At 36.1% G+C, this 19,309-nt stretch overlaps 1 protein-coding gene across 2 annotated transcripts in view; it reads left to right on the top strand.

Annotated features, from left to right (window-relative positions):
* The window catches only part of LOC307111324 (zinc-regulated GTPase metalloprotein activator 1C), a 44,538-nt gene extending 25,441 nt beyond the window's left edge, over positions 1 to 19,097 (top strand). The window contains exons 8-15 of one of the 2 annotated variants that reach the window (XM_079791122.1): positions 143 to 229; positions 3,065 to 3,109; positions 9,531 to 9,587; positions 12,760 to 12,811; positions 17,630 to 17,698; positions 17,802 to 17,867; positions 18,183 to 18,312; positions 18,696 to 19,095. In XM_079791122.1, the coding sequence (XP_079647248.1) occupies positions 143 to 229; positions 3,065 to 3,109; positions 9,531 to 9,587; positions 12,760 to 12,811; positions 17,630 to 17,698; positions 17,802 to 17,867; positions 18,183 to 18,312; positions 18,696 to 18,802 (613 nt within the window). In that variant the 3' untranslated portion in view covers positions 18,803 to 19,095. Of the gene's footprint in view, positions 1 to 142; positions 230 to 3,064; positions 3,110 to 9,530; positions 9,588 to 12,759; positions 12,812 to 17,629; positions 17,699 to 17,801; positions 17,868 to 18,182; positions 18,313 to 18,695 lie in introns of both variants that reach the window. The other variant, XM_079791123.1, reaches the window with a different exon arrangement.
* Positions 19,098 to 19,309: the final 212 nt, after the last annotated feature.

Raw genomic sequence — 19,309 nt, 5'->3', positions numbered from 1 at the left:
TAAGTAGGTTAGGAGTAAATTGAATTGCTATATAGAGTACTATATAGTTTTTAACTGATAATTGATCTGAAAGAAATGTTTCTATTTATTTTTAATTTCTTAACATTTTTGTTTTGACATCTGTTCTTGTTTGCTAATTTAGGCAAGTTGCTTTGGCAGATATCATCCTCATCAATAAAACAGACTTGGTTTCAGAAGAGGATTTAAACAAATTAAGAACAACTATTAGGTACAAAATTATAAGTGTTAAGTACCTACAAATTCTAAGTGTACTACACAAAATATTTTTACCATGTACCATTAGAGAATCACATGTATTGTTATTGACTAGCTGACTGTTATATAAGTAGTAATATGTGAAATTATTCCCCATTGCTTACTGAGTATCATTCAAAGTTCATAGACTGATATTCAGGGCCTTCTGACTTCATCCTGCTTTTCCTGTCTTCTCTTTGACTTTTTCCTTACATGAAGTTCTCTGTACCCAGGATGATTATTTACTTATTTTCTCATGTGTCTTGTGAAATCCTTTTATTAGTCATATTGTGTTTTCACTCTGCCAGTCCTTGAATTCCTTATCTTCTCTCTTTTTCGTCTTCATTTTTCCCCCAGCAATTTTATCCATTGCCTAAAACCCCTCCTTTCCCCACCTTTTTCTTCCTCTTTCCTATGTGAAGTTTTCCCTGACTTGTGTGGTCTTACTTTTACCTGAACCTTCATTGACTTTGTCTTCCTTAACTGTCAACTGACCATACCTGTTTTACAGCTGGTTTAATGTCTGCAGTATCCATGGCCTACACCAATCAAGATAGGATAATATGAATGATACTCAAATATGTGTTAAATGATCCAACAGTAACTTGGACTTTTCAAGTGAGGTTAGAGTTTAGGGACTTTGAATTGTTTTATAAGACCTAAACTAATAAATGCCTATAAAGAGACATTGAATAGTTTTTATTATTAGTCATCTTTAATGGACACAGTCTGCTGACATCAGATTTTGAATCTGTCAGTGCCAGTTCATATCCTACATAATAAAATGGTAATATGTAAATTACCATCACTCCGCTACGCCCACGATTGGGCCAGCAGGAGGCACAGGGGGCGGGACTCAGGGTGGCCGGGGTAGCTGATTGGGCCAGCAGGACGCTGAGCCGGAGGCTTTCGGAAGGCCTGGTGCACCGGCGGACAGCCGGCCAGCTCCCCCGCGATCAAAAGCCAAAGCGGAGGAGCTGGCCGGCTGTCTGCTCCGGCACAAGGCCTTTCGAAAGCCTCCGCCGCGCCGGAGGCTTTCGGAAGGCCTGGTGCACCGGCAGACAGCCAGCCCGCTGGTGCACCAGGTGCGTGATTAAATCATGCACTGGGCCTCTAGTAGTATATGTTATGAATGGAATCAATGAAGCTAAGACTCATTAGGAGATTGCCTACAATGATAATGATTACAGAAGAAAAAATTCATGTTTTCCTCCATATTTGGTCTTAATAGTAATAGCCTCTCAGACTTTACTATGAAAAACTGTAATAATGTCTTCAAGTGGAGGGCAGATAATATTGCATAGTATTTAAGGTCATGGACTTTGGAATCTGCTTGGGTTTTAATCCTTGGTCTGTTTCTCACTGTATTATTTTTAAGTCTCATCTGTAAAGCAAGAGTAATACAAATCTCATAAGTTGGTTTGATTGTTATATGCGATAATGTTGGTAAACTTTGCACGGTGCTCAGCACATAGTGAGTTATTAACTCTTACCATTATCAGGTTGTAGATTTTTTTCTTCGTTTATATAGTAATTTCAAGGTACAGTGAATAAAAAAATGAAAGAAATAGAAAGATGGTTGACAATTTTGAAGTGTAGAAAGATGAACCAGTAAATGAAGATTACTTCTTTTACCCCTTTTGACACTCATTTCCTAAATTTTGTTCTCTTTTCAAATCCCATGCATCATTGTGATTACTAGAAATAAAGAACACAGTCTATGTAGCAAACATTTTTGGATCTGAGATTATTACTACTGGGCTTTTCTATTTCCATAATGACTAAGCTGGATCTGCAGGACTGACTGTTAGTCAGCTTGTTGCCAGCCTGAACTGTACAGCTATACCAGAAAAGAATTTGGACAAAGCACATTGAGAAGTTAAAGACCCTTTTGGCTATTTACCCTCCATGGTACATTAGACTTGCAACTGACTCGGAGTTAGATTTGGGGAGTTGGAAGGTAAACATTTGAGAGGAAATAGCCATCGTGTTACCGAGTACATTCAAAAGAGAAGATTAAGAATAAGAACTTTGTGAAATAGTGGAGAGACTTGCCTCAGAATCATTGTATGCGGGAGGCCTTACCCATGAGAACAAGCTTGAACAAATAGCAAATATCATCAGCAAGTAACACTAAAGGCAATGGCATTGATGATATAAAGATAACGAGATCAGGTGTACAGTATGTTGAAAAAGATTTGTGTTTTTGGTGCCATGCAATGGGAGCCGTATTTTATTATCTTAGTATCAGAAAGGGAAGGGCTGTCAGAGTGGGTAGAGTTTCTACTCTGGGAATTGAAAAGGTTATTCTCTAAAAGAACCTGGATGTATAACTTAGTGTTGCTGTGAGTATTGAGGACAGGCTGGGGTCAAAGCCACTCAGAGCTAGGCTTTAATTCTAGCATGTGTATAGTCATTTCCACAAACTGCTTGGGGAATATTGGGTATCAATAAAATGTTTTACTTATCTACTTATTTTAAAAACATTAGAATTACTGGTTTATGAATCATATTTTCTAAAGTGAATGACCTTTTATAAATCGCAAAGTAGCCCCTCGTTCTGTGAGTTGTGCAGTAAATTTTTGCATATCATGTTTTAATGCCTCAGTAGAATATACCTGACTTATGAGTAGAAGGAAAAGAATAATTAAACTATAAAATATGAAAGTTTTGTTTTTCTATATTTTGTTTTTTTCTGGTTCCAGAAAAATTTATATATGCTTCATATTTTAGAAATAATGTGCCTTGTATGTTTTTTAAAAAACAACATTTTTTTACCTTTTCTTCCTCATTTTTAAATTTATTTCAGATCAATAAATGGACTGGGGAAAATTTTGGAAACACAAAGATCAAGGTACTTGTAAAAAACTATTAGTGATATTAACAATAAATTTAGTTAATAATAAATATTAAGTAATTGATAAATATACTTGAATCTAATATAAGAAAAAAACATGAGCATTTTAAAAATGATTTTTAGAGGAGGAGAGAGAAAGAGAATCATTGATCATTTGCCTCCTGTACACTCCTGACTGGGGATTGAACCCACAATCTGGTTATGTGCCCTGACTGGGAATTGAACCCTGGACTCTTCGGTACATGGGATGGCAGCAACCAGCTGAGCCACACCAGCCAGGGCACATGTGCATTTTTAAAACTAGGGCCCAGAAATGTTGATTTGAATGTTCTTTATAAGTTAGTTTGGGCCCTAACCGGTTTGGCTCAGTGGGTAGAGCGTCGGCCTGTGGACTGAAGGGTCCCAGGTTCGATTCCAGGCAAGGGCATGTACCTTGGTTGTGGGCACATCCCCAATCAGCTGTAGGAGGCAGCTGATCGATGTTTCTAACTCCCCCTCTCCCTTCCTCTCTGTAAAAAATCAATAAAATATATATATATTTTAAAAGTTAGTTTGGCATATCTATTTAATATACTTGCTTCTCCTTCTTGTAATTAAGACTGTAACGCCATGATAACACTGCAACTGTGCTTTTGCTAATGAAGAGGAAAACGTAGGATGTTCAGTCATTTATAAAAGTAACTAGTGTAGAAATCTGAAAAAAAGTATATTATTAAGAATCGTATTTTAATTTGAGATATCTAAATAGCTTTTTTTTATTGTTAATCCTCACCTGAGTATATTTTTTCCATTGATTTTTAGAGAGAGTGGTAGGGATGGATGGGAAGGGAGGTAGAGAGAGAGAGAGAAAGGGAGAGAGGGAGATATCAATTTGAGAGAAACACATCGATTGGTTGCCTCCCACATGCGCCCTACTGGGGTGGGGGTCAAACCTGCAACCCACGTACCTGCCCTTGACTGGGAATCAAACCCAAGATCCTTTGGTGGGCAGACCAATGCTCTAACCAGAGAGCAACACCAGCCAGGGCACTTAGTAACATTTTAAAACCTTCCTAGTGTTTCATGGTTGCAAAAATAATCTGTCATGTAAAAATACATGGAACCTTTAAGTTCCTGATACATCCTTTCTTTAAAATTTAATTTCTATTTCCTGTAGGTTCTTCTCTCTTTCCATTGTGTTTATACAGATGTGCATTACTTTATAAAAGTATGTGTTCTTAAAATATCCCTAAAATGTATTTCTATAGATTGAACTCTATTTTCCATTGAATGCTTAAGGGGTATTTCGTTAAGCTCATTTTTTTTAGCACGAATGGCTCAGCAGCTGATAGACCCAGCAACATGCAGCCACAGCTCTGAGACTCACAGCTTGCAGTCTGTGCCACCCAGTTTTTAATTCAAAGATCTTTCCTTGAAAGTGCAGCAGACGCCTAAGTTGAATAGCTCATCTTCTGGGGCAGAAATTAGAGGTGCTGACAGACTACCATAAATGTTAGGCAGTAACAGCAGCAGCTGCTTATATGCATGTCAGCAGCTAGGGAATTAATTTTGTATTCATTCTCAGGAGCCACTGGTCTGCTGGCAGAGGTGGCAGAATAATGCCCTGAGTATAAGTTCTCTATAAGCATACACCAGATGTGCTCCCTGCATTTCAAATTCCAGTGTAGAAAATGTCTGATAGCCTAACTGATACCGTGAGCATTCTTTAGTATGTCTTCTTCCTATTGCATTTTACTGTTTCTTTTCTCCTTAATGTTTCTTTCTTTATAAAATGACAGACAACCATATAATGCTTAAGTAAGGTTTTAAAAATCATGTCCATATAAATAGCTGTAGTTCTGTTGTAATAGCATTTACTTGATTCATATTTACAAACATCTTAAATCAGTTTTTTAAAGACCTGTGGATTTATCTTAATTTTTTTAATGTTGGTTTTTATTTAGGACCTTTATTTTCCTGTATAAAGGTTTCATCTTGAATAGTTTATTATATAATGATTTTTATATTTATATGGCTTTTCTATCATTGTTCTGCTATATTATAGAACAGCAAACATGCAGTGATTAAATTTTGTTACTTTAAATAGATGAATGAACAGGGAATAAAGTCTCCCTTTTTTTCTGTTTCTTCAGTGTCAGGTGTTTGCCATTGTTTCTGAGAATCTAGGGACCTTCTGAAGTAGTACTTCTTGGGTTGAGCATGATGTTGTGTTAGGATCCTTTTCAGTGAAGATCAGAACTCCATGGAAGAATTCTTACTAGTAGGTCATGAATCTTATATCAAACTAGAGGCCCGGTGCATGAGATTTGTGCACTTGGGGGCAGAGTTGGGGTCCCTCAGCCCGGCCTGTGCCCTCTCGCAGTCCAGGAGCCCTCGGGGGATGTCCAGCTGACGGCTTAGGCCCGCTTCCCGGCAGGCCTAAGTCAGCAGGCAGTCAGACATCCTTAGCACTTCCTTGGAGGCAGGAGAGGCTTCCGCCACCACCACTGCGTTCACCAGCTGTGAGCCCGGCTTTTGGCTGAGCAGCACTCCCCTGTGGGAGCGCACTGACCACCAGGGGGAAGCTCCTGCTTTGAGCGTCTGCCCCCTGGTGGTCTGTGCATGTCATAGCGACCAGTCATTCAGCCGTTTGGTCGATTTGCATATTAGCCTTTTATTATATAGGATGTTTCCCAAAATTCCTTGAGGCATAGCAACTTGAGTTTCCCAGTTTAGAAACTAGAGATTTGGTTTTTAACAAAACAGTTGAAATCACTCTGATGGAAGTTTTGTGTTACTGTGTGTGTATTTTTTTTAATCCCTTAAGCATTTTGTGATAGACAAATCCTGACAGTAGTAAAACTGACCATAGTAAAGCTGCTATAAGCATGTATAAGAAAAGATTACCTAAAGAGTGTATAAGTTAAAGAATGAGAATGATGTGTAGCATTGTTTTATTGGTATGTCTTAAGTTGATTTTGAGGCAAATGGGATTCTAATGGACCACACATGGACTTTAGAAGCTGGATGGAAAGATTAGGAGTGCCATTCTTATCTTTTTTGGACTTTTTAAAAAATCTTGGAGATATAAATGGACTGAACAGAGGAAAATCTAAATCCAATTTGTTAATAATAAGTTAATCTATTCAACAAACTACAGTATATATTGAGCATGCTACTAGTTGCTAGGCATTTTGTGGCATGTTAAGGATTTACTAATAAGCAATGGGTAAGGCAAAAACTTGGTCTTAAAGGTGATCAGTCATTTGAGGGAGACAAAAGCAAACAAACAAAAACCAACATATCATATTATTAATGTAGCAAGAATATTAGATGCACAGGTTCCTGTAAGAACAGGAAGATAAAGAACACTTACTCAACTCTTCTTGATGAAGAGTCAGAAAATTTTGACTGAGAAGGTGATCATTGACCTGAGTCTTGAAAAATGAATAGGAGTTTTCCAGATGGTCAAGAGTAGCAATGGCTTTCTAGGCCTAAGGAAGCTTTTGTATTTGAGACACCAGTGAATATTTCAAAATTACTAGAACATAGGTATTATGTTGCAGAGAGAAAAAGAGATATGACTGAAGAGATGGAGAACTTACCACAAAGGGTCTTGAATGCCATGATACATAGTTTGGATTTTCTCCTGTAGGCAGCAAGGAGCTAGTGAAGGAGTAAAAGCAGTGTGACTCTTGGGGAATGGATTGAATATTGCACAGTTCTTCCAAGTTAGGAAATATAGGAAGGGAGGAGCAATTTTGGGGTAGGGTGATGTTAGCAGTGGGTTTAGTAAAGGTGATTAATTTAGTTCTGTAGGCATTTGAGGTGCCACTGGGGAAAGCATTTGGAAATTTAATTCTAGAGTTCAGGGTGTAGCTATTGGATGGTATTGATAATTCACAGATCTGGAATTGGCTGGTGGCCCCTGTTCATGAGACTCACTGAACTTTGAAAAGATGACTACGGGCAATATCCCTGGAGTAGCCCCTGAACTTCCCTTTCCACCTTGGACAGCCAGAGCCCTCTTCCTTGTCATTCTCCTTTCCCTGGTCTTAGGCTACTTAAAGTACTCTTTAGACATAGGGAAAATTGAAAGTTCCTCATTGATTAGGTACTCCTGGCATAGATAGTTCAAGAAATTAGGAGAAAAGATGAGCTTTCAAAGTTTTTTACTTCCCCCTTGGTGTTTGCTTTATTCTCTCATTTAGTTTTTACATGATGGTACTAGTCTTTATTTATTTTTATTAATATCTTGAAAAATGTCTGATTTTTTTATCTTCAAAGGAGGAAATTAAATGCATTTGATGCCATGGCAGTTAGCTTTCTAGTAAGTGAAATCATTTATTTTTCATGGCGATAATAGATTTGAAGAAAGTCTATGGTAACTTTTATCTGGAAGCTTAGACTTTTTCCTCTTTTAATCTCGATTGAGAATCTGGTGAGAATACAGTGAGAGACTTTGATATTTTATTATTCTCTTTAGAATTTAACCTGTACAGATCTATTTTTGATCCTGTCTGTTTTAGAAATGTCAAAAGAATCTGAGTACAAAGCAGAATTATCTCTAAATCTATGACATGTATTCTCAAGGACACGGTCCCAGTGAAACTAGTTTATTTAGAAGCTTGTGTTACAAAACTGACTTTTGGTATTCACACAATTGGCCTGAATTTTGATATTCACACAAATTAATTGACCTGTGTAAACTTTTTAAAACTTTAAAGTTATTTCCTCAGGTAAAGATAATAAACTTGGGGAAAACTTCATCACCTGTCAGTATAAATATTTGCTCAGTTGTGATAGCAAAAAAGGGAATATGTTTAATATTGAGGCTTTGATCTCTTATGTAAATTGATATTAAAAAATTTCTTTGCCCGGCCAGTGTGGGTCAGTGGTTGAGTGACAACCTATGAACCAGGAGGTCACGGTTTGATTCCTGGTTAGGGCATATGCCCAGGTTGCAGGCTTGATCCCCTGTGGGGGGCATGCAGAATGTTGCTTATCAATGATTCTCTGTCATCATTGATGCTTCTATCTCTCCCTCTCCCTTCCTCTCTAAAATCAATATTTAAAAAATTTCTTCATGGAACATTTACTTTTTTGCTGGATCATTTTCCTAATTCTGCTCATCTAGAATGTCTAGAATTTGAAATATTGTTCGTCTACTAACAGAGAACCTTGGTGTATTCTTCTTTTAATAAGATGGGAATTTGTCTGCATTGTGCCAGGATAAGCATCCATAATCTAACAGAGAGTATTGTTGGCACAAGTATGAATATATGTCAGACTGTTGAGAATGAGCAAAGCAAACACAGCTGGTCAGTCAGTCCTAAGTTAAAGGAGAAGGTTTTCTGTAGTTTACATGTTTATGCATATGCATTTTTAAAAATCTTGACTTGGTTTGGTTTTCTTTGTGAAAAATGTAATAGATGTTTGGCAAGTTCTGGAATCTAATTTTGAAATTTAATTATTTGGTTGTCATTTTCTTTACATTGTAGCTTTGATTATTGAGAAATCACCATCTTTAACTGTTTAATAGACTCATGTAAAAATTGGAACTCAATCCCTAATCTTTATAAATTTATGTGTTTAAAACAAAACTAATGCTAATTTTGAAATGATCGTCTCTTCTGATTTGAATACTTGCTTTCATAGTAAGGCTTACTTAATTACAACTAAATAATTCTAACATAATGATTATGCAGATAGAGCATTAACTAGGAAGTTTCAGTGTATATGCAACACCATTCTGAAGGAAATGAAATCAAACTACATTATTTGCATATAGATACAGGTCCTAAAGTGAATATTTCTAATACAGTGGTTGTTTGACTCCTCACATTCTTACAATATTACCTGTTATATATTATGGAAAGAGGGAGGTGGATAAAAGAAATATGAAAATTCCATTTGTTCCACTACTCTCATTTCATATTTTAAGTAATAAACTGTTGCTTTGAAAAGTTTCAGTTCTTTAACTGAAATATATATGAATGAATTTTTAGGATTAAAAAGGTAACTGAAAATAAATTTTAAAAAACTAATGCCTGGGGCTGGTGGGTAGGACGGCCTAGAATGGGTTAATGGGTGGGGGAGGGGGGCGGCATATGCAATACTTTAAACAATAAAGATCTAAAAAATATTAATAAACAACAAACTAAAAAAACTATAGCTTATTGAAGCAGTAACCAAGTAACCTGGATCTTAGACCATTCAACCAATTTTTTAAATTTTATGTATTAAATCTATAAAAAAGTTATTTTTACAAGCTTTTTGTTTCTTGCTTGTCATTTTTGTTTTCCCAAAATACTATGATATACTGATAAACCTTTATGTCCACATTTTTGGCAAAACAGTCTTTGAGATTTTTTTTTCTGGATTAATTGAGTATATTTTATAGAATTTTACACTGTTTCATTGGTTTTCTTTCTTTTAGAGTTGATCTCTCTAACGTGTTAGATCTTCATGCCTTTGACAGTCTCTCTGGAATAAGGTATGTTTCCTGTGTTTTGGTAATTTTTATTGTAATGTACCTGTTATTCCAAAATGATAGGTATTATAGGAATGATTTACAGAGTTACACACTTGATTTAAGCTTCCTGTCATTCTTTGACGTAAAAGACCGTTCCTAATGATTATGTTTTTGAAAGTTTTGTCAATTAGATATTTGGAAATCACAGTACATTTTCCTATAGAAGTTATAGTGTAAATGGTAGTTAACTTTAAGACTAATTATTATTTATACACCAAATATATATAACACTTTCTATGACAAAATGCATGAAATACATAGAAAATTTTAGCTTAGGATATTACCACAGATACTTTCTTTCCCCTCAGTGATGGATCAGTTTCTTGCGTCTTTCCCTAAAGGGAATCTTTTTTATAAGAAAGAGAAGAATGTAAATTTCTTTTCTGTACATCGGTATCTTTTTTTTTAAAGGTATCTTAACCATTTTTAAGTGTACAGTTCAATCAAGTATATTCACATTGTTGTGGACTAGATCTACAGAAATGCTTTATCTTGCAAAACTAAAACTACACCTATTCGGTGACAACTCTCCATTTTTCCCTCCCCACTACCCTTGGCAGCCATCATTCTATTATCTGTTTCTATGAATTTGACTACTTTGATATTCATATAAGTAGAATCAAGCAGTATTTGTCTTATCATGACTGGTTTATTTCACTTTTTTTATTTAGTCCTCAAGGTTCATACATATTTAACAAAGAAGGATTTCCTCCTTTTTAAAAAAAATTCCCACTCAAGAATATTATTTCCCTTGATATTTTTTTTAGAGAGTGGAGGTGAGGGAGGAGAGAGAGAGAGAGAGAGAGAGAGAGAGAGAGAGAGAGAGAGACATCAATGTGAGAGAAACACATCAATTGGTTGCCTTTAGCACACGGCTAGGGATTGAGCCTGCAACTGAGGTATGTGCACTTGACCAGGAATTGAACGCCCCCATCCTTTGGCCCATGGGCTGACACCACTGAGCAAACTGGCCAGGGCAGGATTCCCTTCTTTTAAAAGGCTAAATAATATTTCCCTGTATGTGTATGGTGTTGCTATGAACATGGGTGTGCTAAAATCTCTTCAAGATACTGCTTTCATTTCTTTTGGATATGTACCCAAAAGTGAGATTGCTGTATCCTATGGTATTTCTATTTTTAAGTTTTTGAAGAACCACCACAATGTTTTCCATAGCAGCTGCACCATTTTACATTCCCACCAACAGTGCACAAGGGTTTTAGTTTCTCTACATCTTGTTGGTACTTACTTCCTGTTGTTTTTGGTAGTAGCTGTCCTAATAGGTATGAGGTGATAGCTCATTGTGGCTTTGATTTGCATTTATTTAATGATTAGAGATGTTGAGCACCTTTTCATATGTTTGTTGGCCATTTGTATATCATCTTTGGAGAAATGTCTATTTAAGTACTAAGCCCATTTTAAATCTGGTTATTTGATTTTGTTGTTGTGGCTGAGTTGCCGGAGTTTTTGTATATTTTAGGTGTTAACTCCTATCAGACATGATTTGCAGATGTTTTCTTCCATTTCCTCTGAAGTAGATGAACCCTTCTGTGAGCGGTTTCCTCCCTATACCTGAGGAAAGGAGCATGCTTATCTCTGAGGACAAATGGACACCCAGAGGAATCTGAAGGAGCAGGCCTTACTCACTTTCCCCCAACTTACTACACTTGGCTGACACTCTGTCCTGTCCTATCTTTCCATGACTTTGCACTCTTTACCACACCTTACATAAAACCACTCAGGCTTAACCATTTATTTCGGTCTTCATTTCCTTATGAAGGCTCCTGTGTCTTGTTAAACTTAAGTAATTGTGTGTTTTCCTCCTGCTATTCTGTCTTTATCAGTTTAATTTTCAGACCCAGCCAGGGATCTGAAGAGGGTAGAAGAAAACCTTTTCCTTCCCTACGGATGTTTTAGGTAGTCATTGTCTAAAACAGTGATGGCGAACCTATGACACGCTTGTCAGCACTGACACGCGTAGCCATTTCTGATGACACGCGGCCGCTGAGGCGGCCGCATGCCGAGGATGAAACATTTGCGAAATAATGTTTTTTCCTCAAAGTGACACACTACCCGAGTTATGCTCAGTTTTTTGGCGAAGTTTGACACACCAAGCTCAAAAGGTTGCCCATCACTGGTCTAAAAACATTAAATATTGAATGTAGGGAAATAGCAGATGATTTACTTAAGAACAGTTATAATGCATTAGTGACACTTAAAAAAGTAGCTGTTTAATGTAATGCCCCACTATGGATAAGGCTTTTGCATATTTCTCATTGTGCTTGGTTGTTGAACAGGGGAATCCATTCAGCTGGGAAGGTTTAATTTGACACTTTCCCTACTAAGACTTCCCCCTTCCCCCCAGTGAGACTCATTCCCTCCAACAGTTCCTACAAGCCTTTTCTCTTTCCTAAACTTGCTATTACTAATTTACCCCTCACTGTTCTTCAAGGCAAAACATCTGCAAGGTTTTAAGTCCTTCCCTCCTCCCAGCCTACCCCCATCAGTGTCTAACAGTTGTCATGGTTATAATTTGTTATGCTCTTCTCGCTCTTTTCATATCAGAACAATGCATTGTTAAGATTCTGGCTTTTTGTTTTTACCACTAACTGAATATATAGAAGGCTTATATTTATGGATACTGTTTATTTTTTACTAAGTAGTCATGTTCAAAGGAAAATGTTTATAAAAGAAAATTTATTCTTCTAACTTTCTTTAGGTACCAGAATTTTCATATAAGGAAGCATGGGAGAGTTGATGAAGTTTTGAGCAGTAGTAAAAATGCTTATTTATATTTTTCTAGGCTTATTTAGATTTTTGTATCTGGGTTTTGGGCTAGTTAGATCTTTTGAAAATAAAAAGAAATCTACTGACATATTTAACCACACAAAATAGTGTTGCTAAAGATTAGTTTTTCTTTATATTGTGTTTATGTATGTGAATGTTTGTACATTTTAAGAAAAGTTTTAAAATAATCTGCCAGCTTTTCTGTATTAGAATATGTGAGCAACATGTAAACTGTATAATAGATTATAAACTGTGAATATCTTCCTTATGTAGCTTTGTATCGTTAAGAAATGTATAAGGTTAAATAAAAAATATATTGATATCTGAATTTATAATCAATTGTTCTTAGTTTGCAGAAAAAACTTCAACATTTGCCAACAATACAACCTCACCTTGATCAGGTAAAAAAAAAAAATCTTGAAAATATTTTTACAGTATCTCTTTAACTAAATAGGTTCTATTTAGGACTATTTTATTAGAACTCTTTCTAAAAATGTATTTTTTAATTGTGTTGATAGTTTTCAGAATGTAAATGCTTTTGAGGTTATCTAATCTCGCTTCTTAAAGCATAATAGGAATTCATTAAACTGGAGTTGCTTAGAATGTTTAGAAAATCATGCTTTTTAACTTCTCCATTCTATAGGTCATGCAGCATATTTTATCAGTTCTTCTGAGGGAATCACTTAAAAAGCAGCATAGTGGTTCTATATGCAGCCTATTTTTAACTATATTGAACTGATTAAGGAAGTTTGATATAAGCATGTATGGCTTATTTAAATAAAAATTGGCTTTGAGTTTCAATTGAGCACTATAAATTTAAACTTAAGATGATTTTCATGCTCTAAAACTCTAATCCCTGAGGTAAATATTGAAAATGCTAGGAACAAACAAAATAAATATTCACTGTACTCATCTTCCTTTTAAGCAAGTCGTAGATAGTAGAGCTTTAGGGTAACTTCTTTGTTCCATTTAAACACAGTGAAAGGAAGGGGGGATTGTGGGTGAGCATTGAACCTAGTCTTCCTTCCTCTGTCTTGAAGCTCTTACTCATTTTTTGAGTCCTTACTAATTGTAGTAGGGCCAAGGCAACCGCAGCCACTTGTTCTTTTGTCTCCATTTTGGCTCATATTTATGGGGAGATATTCTACCATGTTTGTAACACTTTTCTCAGAAACTTAATAGAATATTTATCTTATCTTTAAAATGAGTGAATTGGAAAAATAGAAGAGCCAGGTAGAATTTTTTGGAAAACTGTTTACACTCTCAATATTAGTTATAAAATGAACTTGAATCACATTTTTAATGACTTTTTGGGTAAATGACGTCATAGAAGGAGTCATAAGGTTTAAAAGATGTAGTACTCACTTTCAAGAACCTTTATAGCCGAAGCCGGTTTGGCTCAGTGGATAGAGCGTCGGCCTGCGGACTCAAGGGTCCCAGGTTCGATTCCGGTCGGAGGCATGTACCTTGGTTGCGGGCACATCCCAGTGGGGGGTGTGCAGGAGGCAGTTGATCGATGTTTCTAGCTCTCTATCCCTCTCTCTTCCTCTCTGTAAAAAATCAATAAAATATATTAAAAAAAAAAAAAGAACCTTTATAATAGCCAGCATCTGCACCCATAGTGGCTTGAATATATCCTTATCATGGCATTTCTCATGCTTTGTAGTTTGGGTTGAAATGCTTTTCCCTTGCAGTAGTCTCTAAATTCCTTAAATGTAAATTTTTCATTGCTAGAAATTTATGGTGGGTGCTTAGTGAACATTAAAAGAATGCAAAGCTGTGATTCTCAAATGGGGGTGTACATCAGAATCAATTGTGGAGCTTTTAAAAATAACTTGGATGCTCAGTTGTTGCACCCCTCATATCTCCAGGAATGGGCCTTGAGCATGTACATATTAATGTGTATGTATATTTTTAACATTTTATCTTGGAAAACGTCAAAGATATATAAAAGTAGAAAGAATAGTAAAATGAACCCTTCATATGTATGACCCAGTTGCAATGGCCATCAACATTTTGCTGATTTTATTTCATCTACCTTTCCAGCGTTTCTTTTGCTGCAGTATTATTTAAACTTTTTTCTTTAAATAGAAAAGTTCAAGCATACATAAAACTAAACAAGTATAGTAATGAACCTACATGTATCCATCACCCTTGCTGGAGTGTATTAAAGCAAATCCCAGACGTTGTGTCATTTCATCAGTAACTAGGGTGTGCCTATTCTTTTTGTAAAGCTCTCCAGGAGACTTTTCTGCTTTAGATGTCTGAACATAGAACAGAATATAATATTGCAGACAAAGGGCTATGGAATCGAGAGCTCCAACTGTCTCATTTGGTTTAGTAGATTGTAAAAGACTATGTTTCATATGTAAAGTAAATAAAGTATACAAATTTTTAGTATACAAGTATCTTCACATATATTTTTACCTATATATCTGCCCATATGTGTACACGAACACATAACCCTACAATTCCCACTCAGATCAAGATATAGAAAATGTTCAGTCAGCAACTCTCCTCCCAAAGAGCTAACTGCTTTTCTGACTTTACACCAAAAAGTAACCCCAAAATGGTAGATTTATTTTTTACCAGAAGAGTAAGGGAAAGACCAATCCAGATGTTTAAAAGTGGGGAAGTGAGAATGTTCTAGAAGAGCAGAACTCCAGTGCAGAAGTCTTCATGAATGCTTGGTATTGGAATCCTAGTATTGGCTTTGATTTGCTAGGCAAAGAAAACTCATGGCCTGGCCTACATGGCTCAGTGGTTGAGTGTTGACCTATGAACCCAGGAGGTCACTGTTCAGTACCCAGACAGGGCACATGCCAGGGTTGCAGGCTCGATCCCCAATAGTGGGTGTGCAGGAGGCAGCCGATCAGTGATTGTCTTTCATTGATGTTTCTATCTCTCCCTCTCCTTTCTTCTCTGAAATCAATAGAAATATATTTAAAGAGAGAGAGAGAGAGAGAGAGAGAGAGAGAGAGAGAGAGAGAGAGAGAGAGAAAGAGAACTCATGCTGTGCTGTCAGACAGTATTAGGTCAGCCCGATTGAAGTGTGGAGTCAGGGACCAAGCAGGAAGATACCGCAGAAGTTCACATGCCCTTGTTGAGGGCCTTCTTACATTGGCAATAGAAATGGGATAAATCGAGCACTATTTCACAGGTAGACTTGGCTGGATAACTTGACTAGTGATGGAGCAATAAGAAGAGAGAAGTGATGGTAAACAAGCCTAGATTACCTAGAGGAACCTAGAAATAGAAAACTCTGGAAGGCAAACTGAATATTCACCTCTTTACTTGGTGGCAGAATATCACAGTAGAGATTACACAGGCAAAGAGCAGAGGACTGGAGTGTGGGGATGCCAATTTTGGATTTAAGCATGTTAGTGGGCTTAGTTTTCTAGATGAATAAAACATAGAAGTGGTTGCATATTAGGTATTGTTTGCAAAAGAGTGGAAAACTGAGGGAAATAACCTAGTAGGTTAAAGAAAAAAACTGAACATACTCCTAGAATTTAGGTTATTCCTGGATTTTATTTTAAGTACAGTACCTTATTTTGCTTTAGTTTTCTGAATTATTGATTCAGTTTTCTGATTCTTTCTGTGTTTGGGAAAGAAGAGTTATTTTTAGATTAAAAACAATAATAAACCAGGGGAAAAGTCTGAAATGGGTAATACCTAGGACATATTGTGTGTTATTAAAGTTTTATCCTTGAATGATGTTTAATGCAGTTCTCTATATTTTATGGATTTCTCATTTACTCCCGATAAGGAGGACTTGGGGTTGGAGGGTGGAAAGTAGATGAGAAAACCCAAGGGACAATCTTTGCATACTTAATCAGTAGAGCCAATTATGAATTATGAGTTGTGACCCTCATCTTTTGCCCTGGGAACTTATGGATTTCATCTTTAAAGTCTAATGTGAGTAGAGTTTATTGATACAGAAAAACATCTTGTTTTAAAATGTTTATTTTCCTCCTTGAGTCCCATGATGCATTGTCTTAATTTTTAAAACCTTTTTCCTCTCATGCTGGAGTTAATTGTACCCCTTAGACAATTGTCATATCTCTAACCTGCAAAAAGCAAAAATCATTCCCTGATATAAAAAATTTTAGGCTAAGAATAAAGCAATAGAATAGAGCAATATTGAGTGTTACATTAAGACATTCCCAGTATTAAATGCCAAGTTATCTAACATGAACAAAATACATTTTTAGCATTTTTGAAGATTAAATTACTACTGTCTTTTAAAATTGACAAATTATGTTTCACTTGGCACCCTTTTGCTGTGTATTTTAACAAGATTTTCTATACATTTTTATATAGATTTTTAGTGATTGTTTTCTTTGTTTTGTTTTGTTTTTAATATATTTTATTCATTTTTTACAGAGAGGAAGGGAGAGGGATAGAGAGTTAGAAACATCGATGAGAGAGAAACATCGATCAGCTGCCTCCTGCACACCCCCTACCGGGGATGTGCCCACAACCAAGGTACATGCCCTTGACCGGAATCGAACCTGGGACCTTTCAGTCCAAAGGCCGACGCTCTATCCACTGAGCCAAACCTGTTTCAGCTTAGTGATTGTTTTGAGGAGGAAAGAAGGCTGTCGTTTTGTTTAAATACATACTGTTATTGTCATAATTTATAAAAACAGTTTAAGATTTAAAAATAAACACTTTTTAAAAAAAATTGTGGTAAAAAACACGTAACATGAGATCCACCCTCTTAAGAATGTTTAAGTGTATAGCGCAGTATCATTAAGTATATGCACATTGTTCTGGGTAATTTGTTTTTTTCTGAGCCTCATTTCCCCCAGCTTATAAAATGGAAATAATTCTCTTTATTCCACAGGATTATTGTCACACGTAAATGAAAGATAAAGTGACCCAGCAAAAATACTTGGCTCAGTACTTATAGTTGATAAACTATATATGTGTATTATCTTTCCTCTTAGCACTGAGAATCCTGGAAAGGATGAATTAAATGATGAGTACCCTTTTATGGCAGTTTCTCTGTAAATGCTAAACCATTGATCAACTATTCAGAATTTAGAAAATAGAGTTGCTGATACCAAAAATTAAATAATAGTGGGAAAGTTACACGTAATATAACTTTCTATGAATGTGTTCCTTACTTTTCATTCTTAAAACTTATGATTTTTTTTAAAAAATCACTTTTTACTATAAAACAATCATTATTGATTCTCTTTCTTGATTTATAGAGTATTATTACAGTCACATTTGAAGTACCAGGAAATGCAAAGGAAGAAAGTCTAAATGAATTTATTCAGGTGAATCCAGTAGTTAACTGGTTAATGATTTATGAACTGTGTTGTTACATAGTTGTTGCTATTAGCAGTGGTTGGTCTTACTGACATATGTTACTTGATACAGAATCTTCTGTGGGAAAAGAATGTGAGGAACAAGGATGATGACTGCATGGAGGTCATACGACTAAAGGTGCAGTATACAGTATACAGTTTTGTACTTTTGGACAGCGTCCCTTTACATAAAAGGCATATTTGGTTTTAAATGGAAGCACTGGTTTTATACAAATAACCTTTATCTATTTTCATTTTTTCTTATTTCCATTGCTGAAACGCTTTGAAAATCACTGCATAAAGCATGATTTATTTACACAGCTTCATTTACTGTTGCAGCTAAAACAACCTGTGTGCTTTGAAATGTTACCCTGTGCTCTCTACTCCCAGGAGTTCTGAGCAGTTATCTGGCTCAATTCACATTGAGGTTGACTGATCATTCTCCTCTGAGCAGGGGCTGGTGTCGATCAAAGACAAACCACAGCAAGTGATTGTCCAAGGTGTCTATGAGCTGTATGATCTGGAGGAGACTCCAGTGAGCTGGAGAGATGACACTGAGAGAACAAATCGACTGGTTCTTATTGGTAAGTTACAAGCAGTTAAATCTCTAAAACAAAGTGGAAAATATATTTGAAAAGATTATAATGTGCTACTTAAGCAGTATTAACCAATCAGAAGCCCTTTTGTAAACCTAAATAAAATTGTGGTTAATATATTTGTCTTAATCATGTTATAACATTCATAAGAACTTGCTAGACCTTTTACTCTTCAAAGAACTTTAGAAAAGTGATTAATCCAAGTATCAGTTGGGTACTGAAGTATTTAACTAGAAAGTTAAAGGAATCACTCAACTACTATTGTTTTTAATTTTCCGAAGATCATCAGCATTTAATGGTCAGGAATTGATAGCTAAACTGTCATTTTAATAAGCATAGTATAATCACACCAAATTTTGTTCTCTTTGCAGGCAGAAATTTAGATAAGGATATCCTTAAACAACTATTTATAGCTACTGTGACAGAAACAGAAAAACAGTGGACAACATATTTTAAAGAAGATCAAGTTTATCTGTAATATTGGAAGCATTTCTTAGCCAAAGGATTGGATGATAATATTAGGAATAAGTTTCCTACTGGGTATATTTCAAGCATCTGTTCTTTGCATTACTTCTGTTATGAATTCCAGTGTATGTTAAAATTATATTTATTTTATAGGATACATAAGATATAGTAAAGCAGTACTATAAAACATTTGACATTTATACAATAAAATATAATATCCTCTGAAGTGTTTTTTTAATAAACAGATGTTTCACAAAAATATCTTTCAGAAATGGCTTGGGAGTTTACTTATGCCAAGCTCATCTATGGGAGTTATTTGTAACTAGAGGCCCAGTGCACGAATTCATGCACAGGTGGGGTCCCTCGGCCTGGCCGGCTATCCAGGCGATCAGAGCCAGCTGGCCGGGGGGAGGGACTGTGGGAGCTTGGCTGTGGGAGCACACTGACCACCAGGGGGCAGCTCCTGTGTTGAGCATCTGCCCCCTGGTGGTTAGTGTGCATCATAGCAACTGGTCGTTTT

The sequence above is a fragment of the Cnephaeus nilssonii genome (assembly GCF_951640355.1).
Source record: "Cnephaeus nilssonii genome assembly, chromosome: 14".
In the NCBI taxonomy this organism is placed as follows: domain Eukaryota; kingdom Metazoa; phylum Chordata; class Mammalia; order Chiroptera; family Vespertilionidae; genus Cnephaeus; species Cnephaeus nilssonii.
The sequence above is the reverse complement of the archived record's forward strand: the minus strand, read 5'-3'. Positions and strand labels throughout refer to the sequence as shown.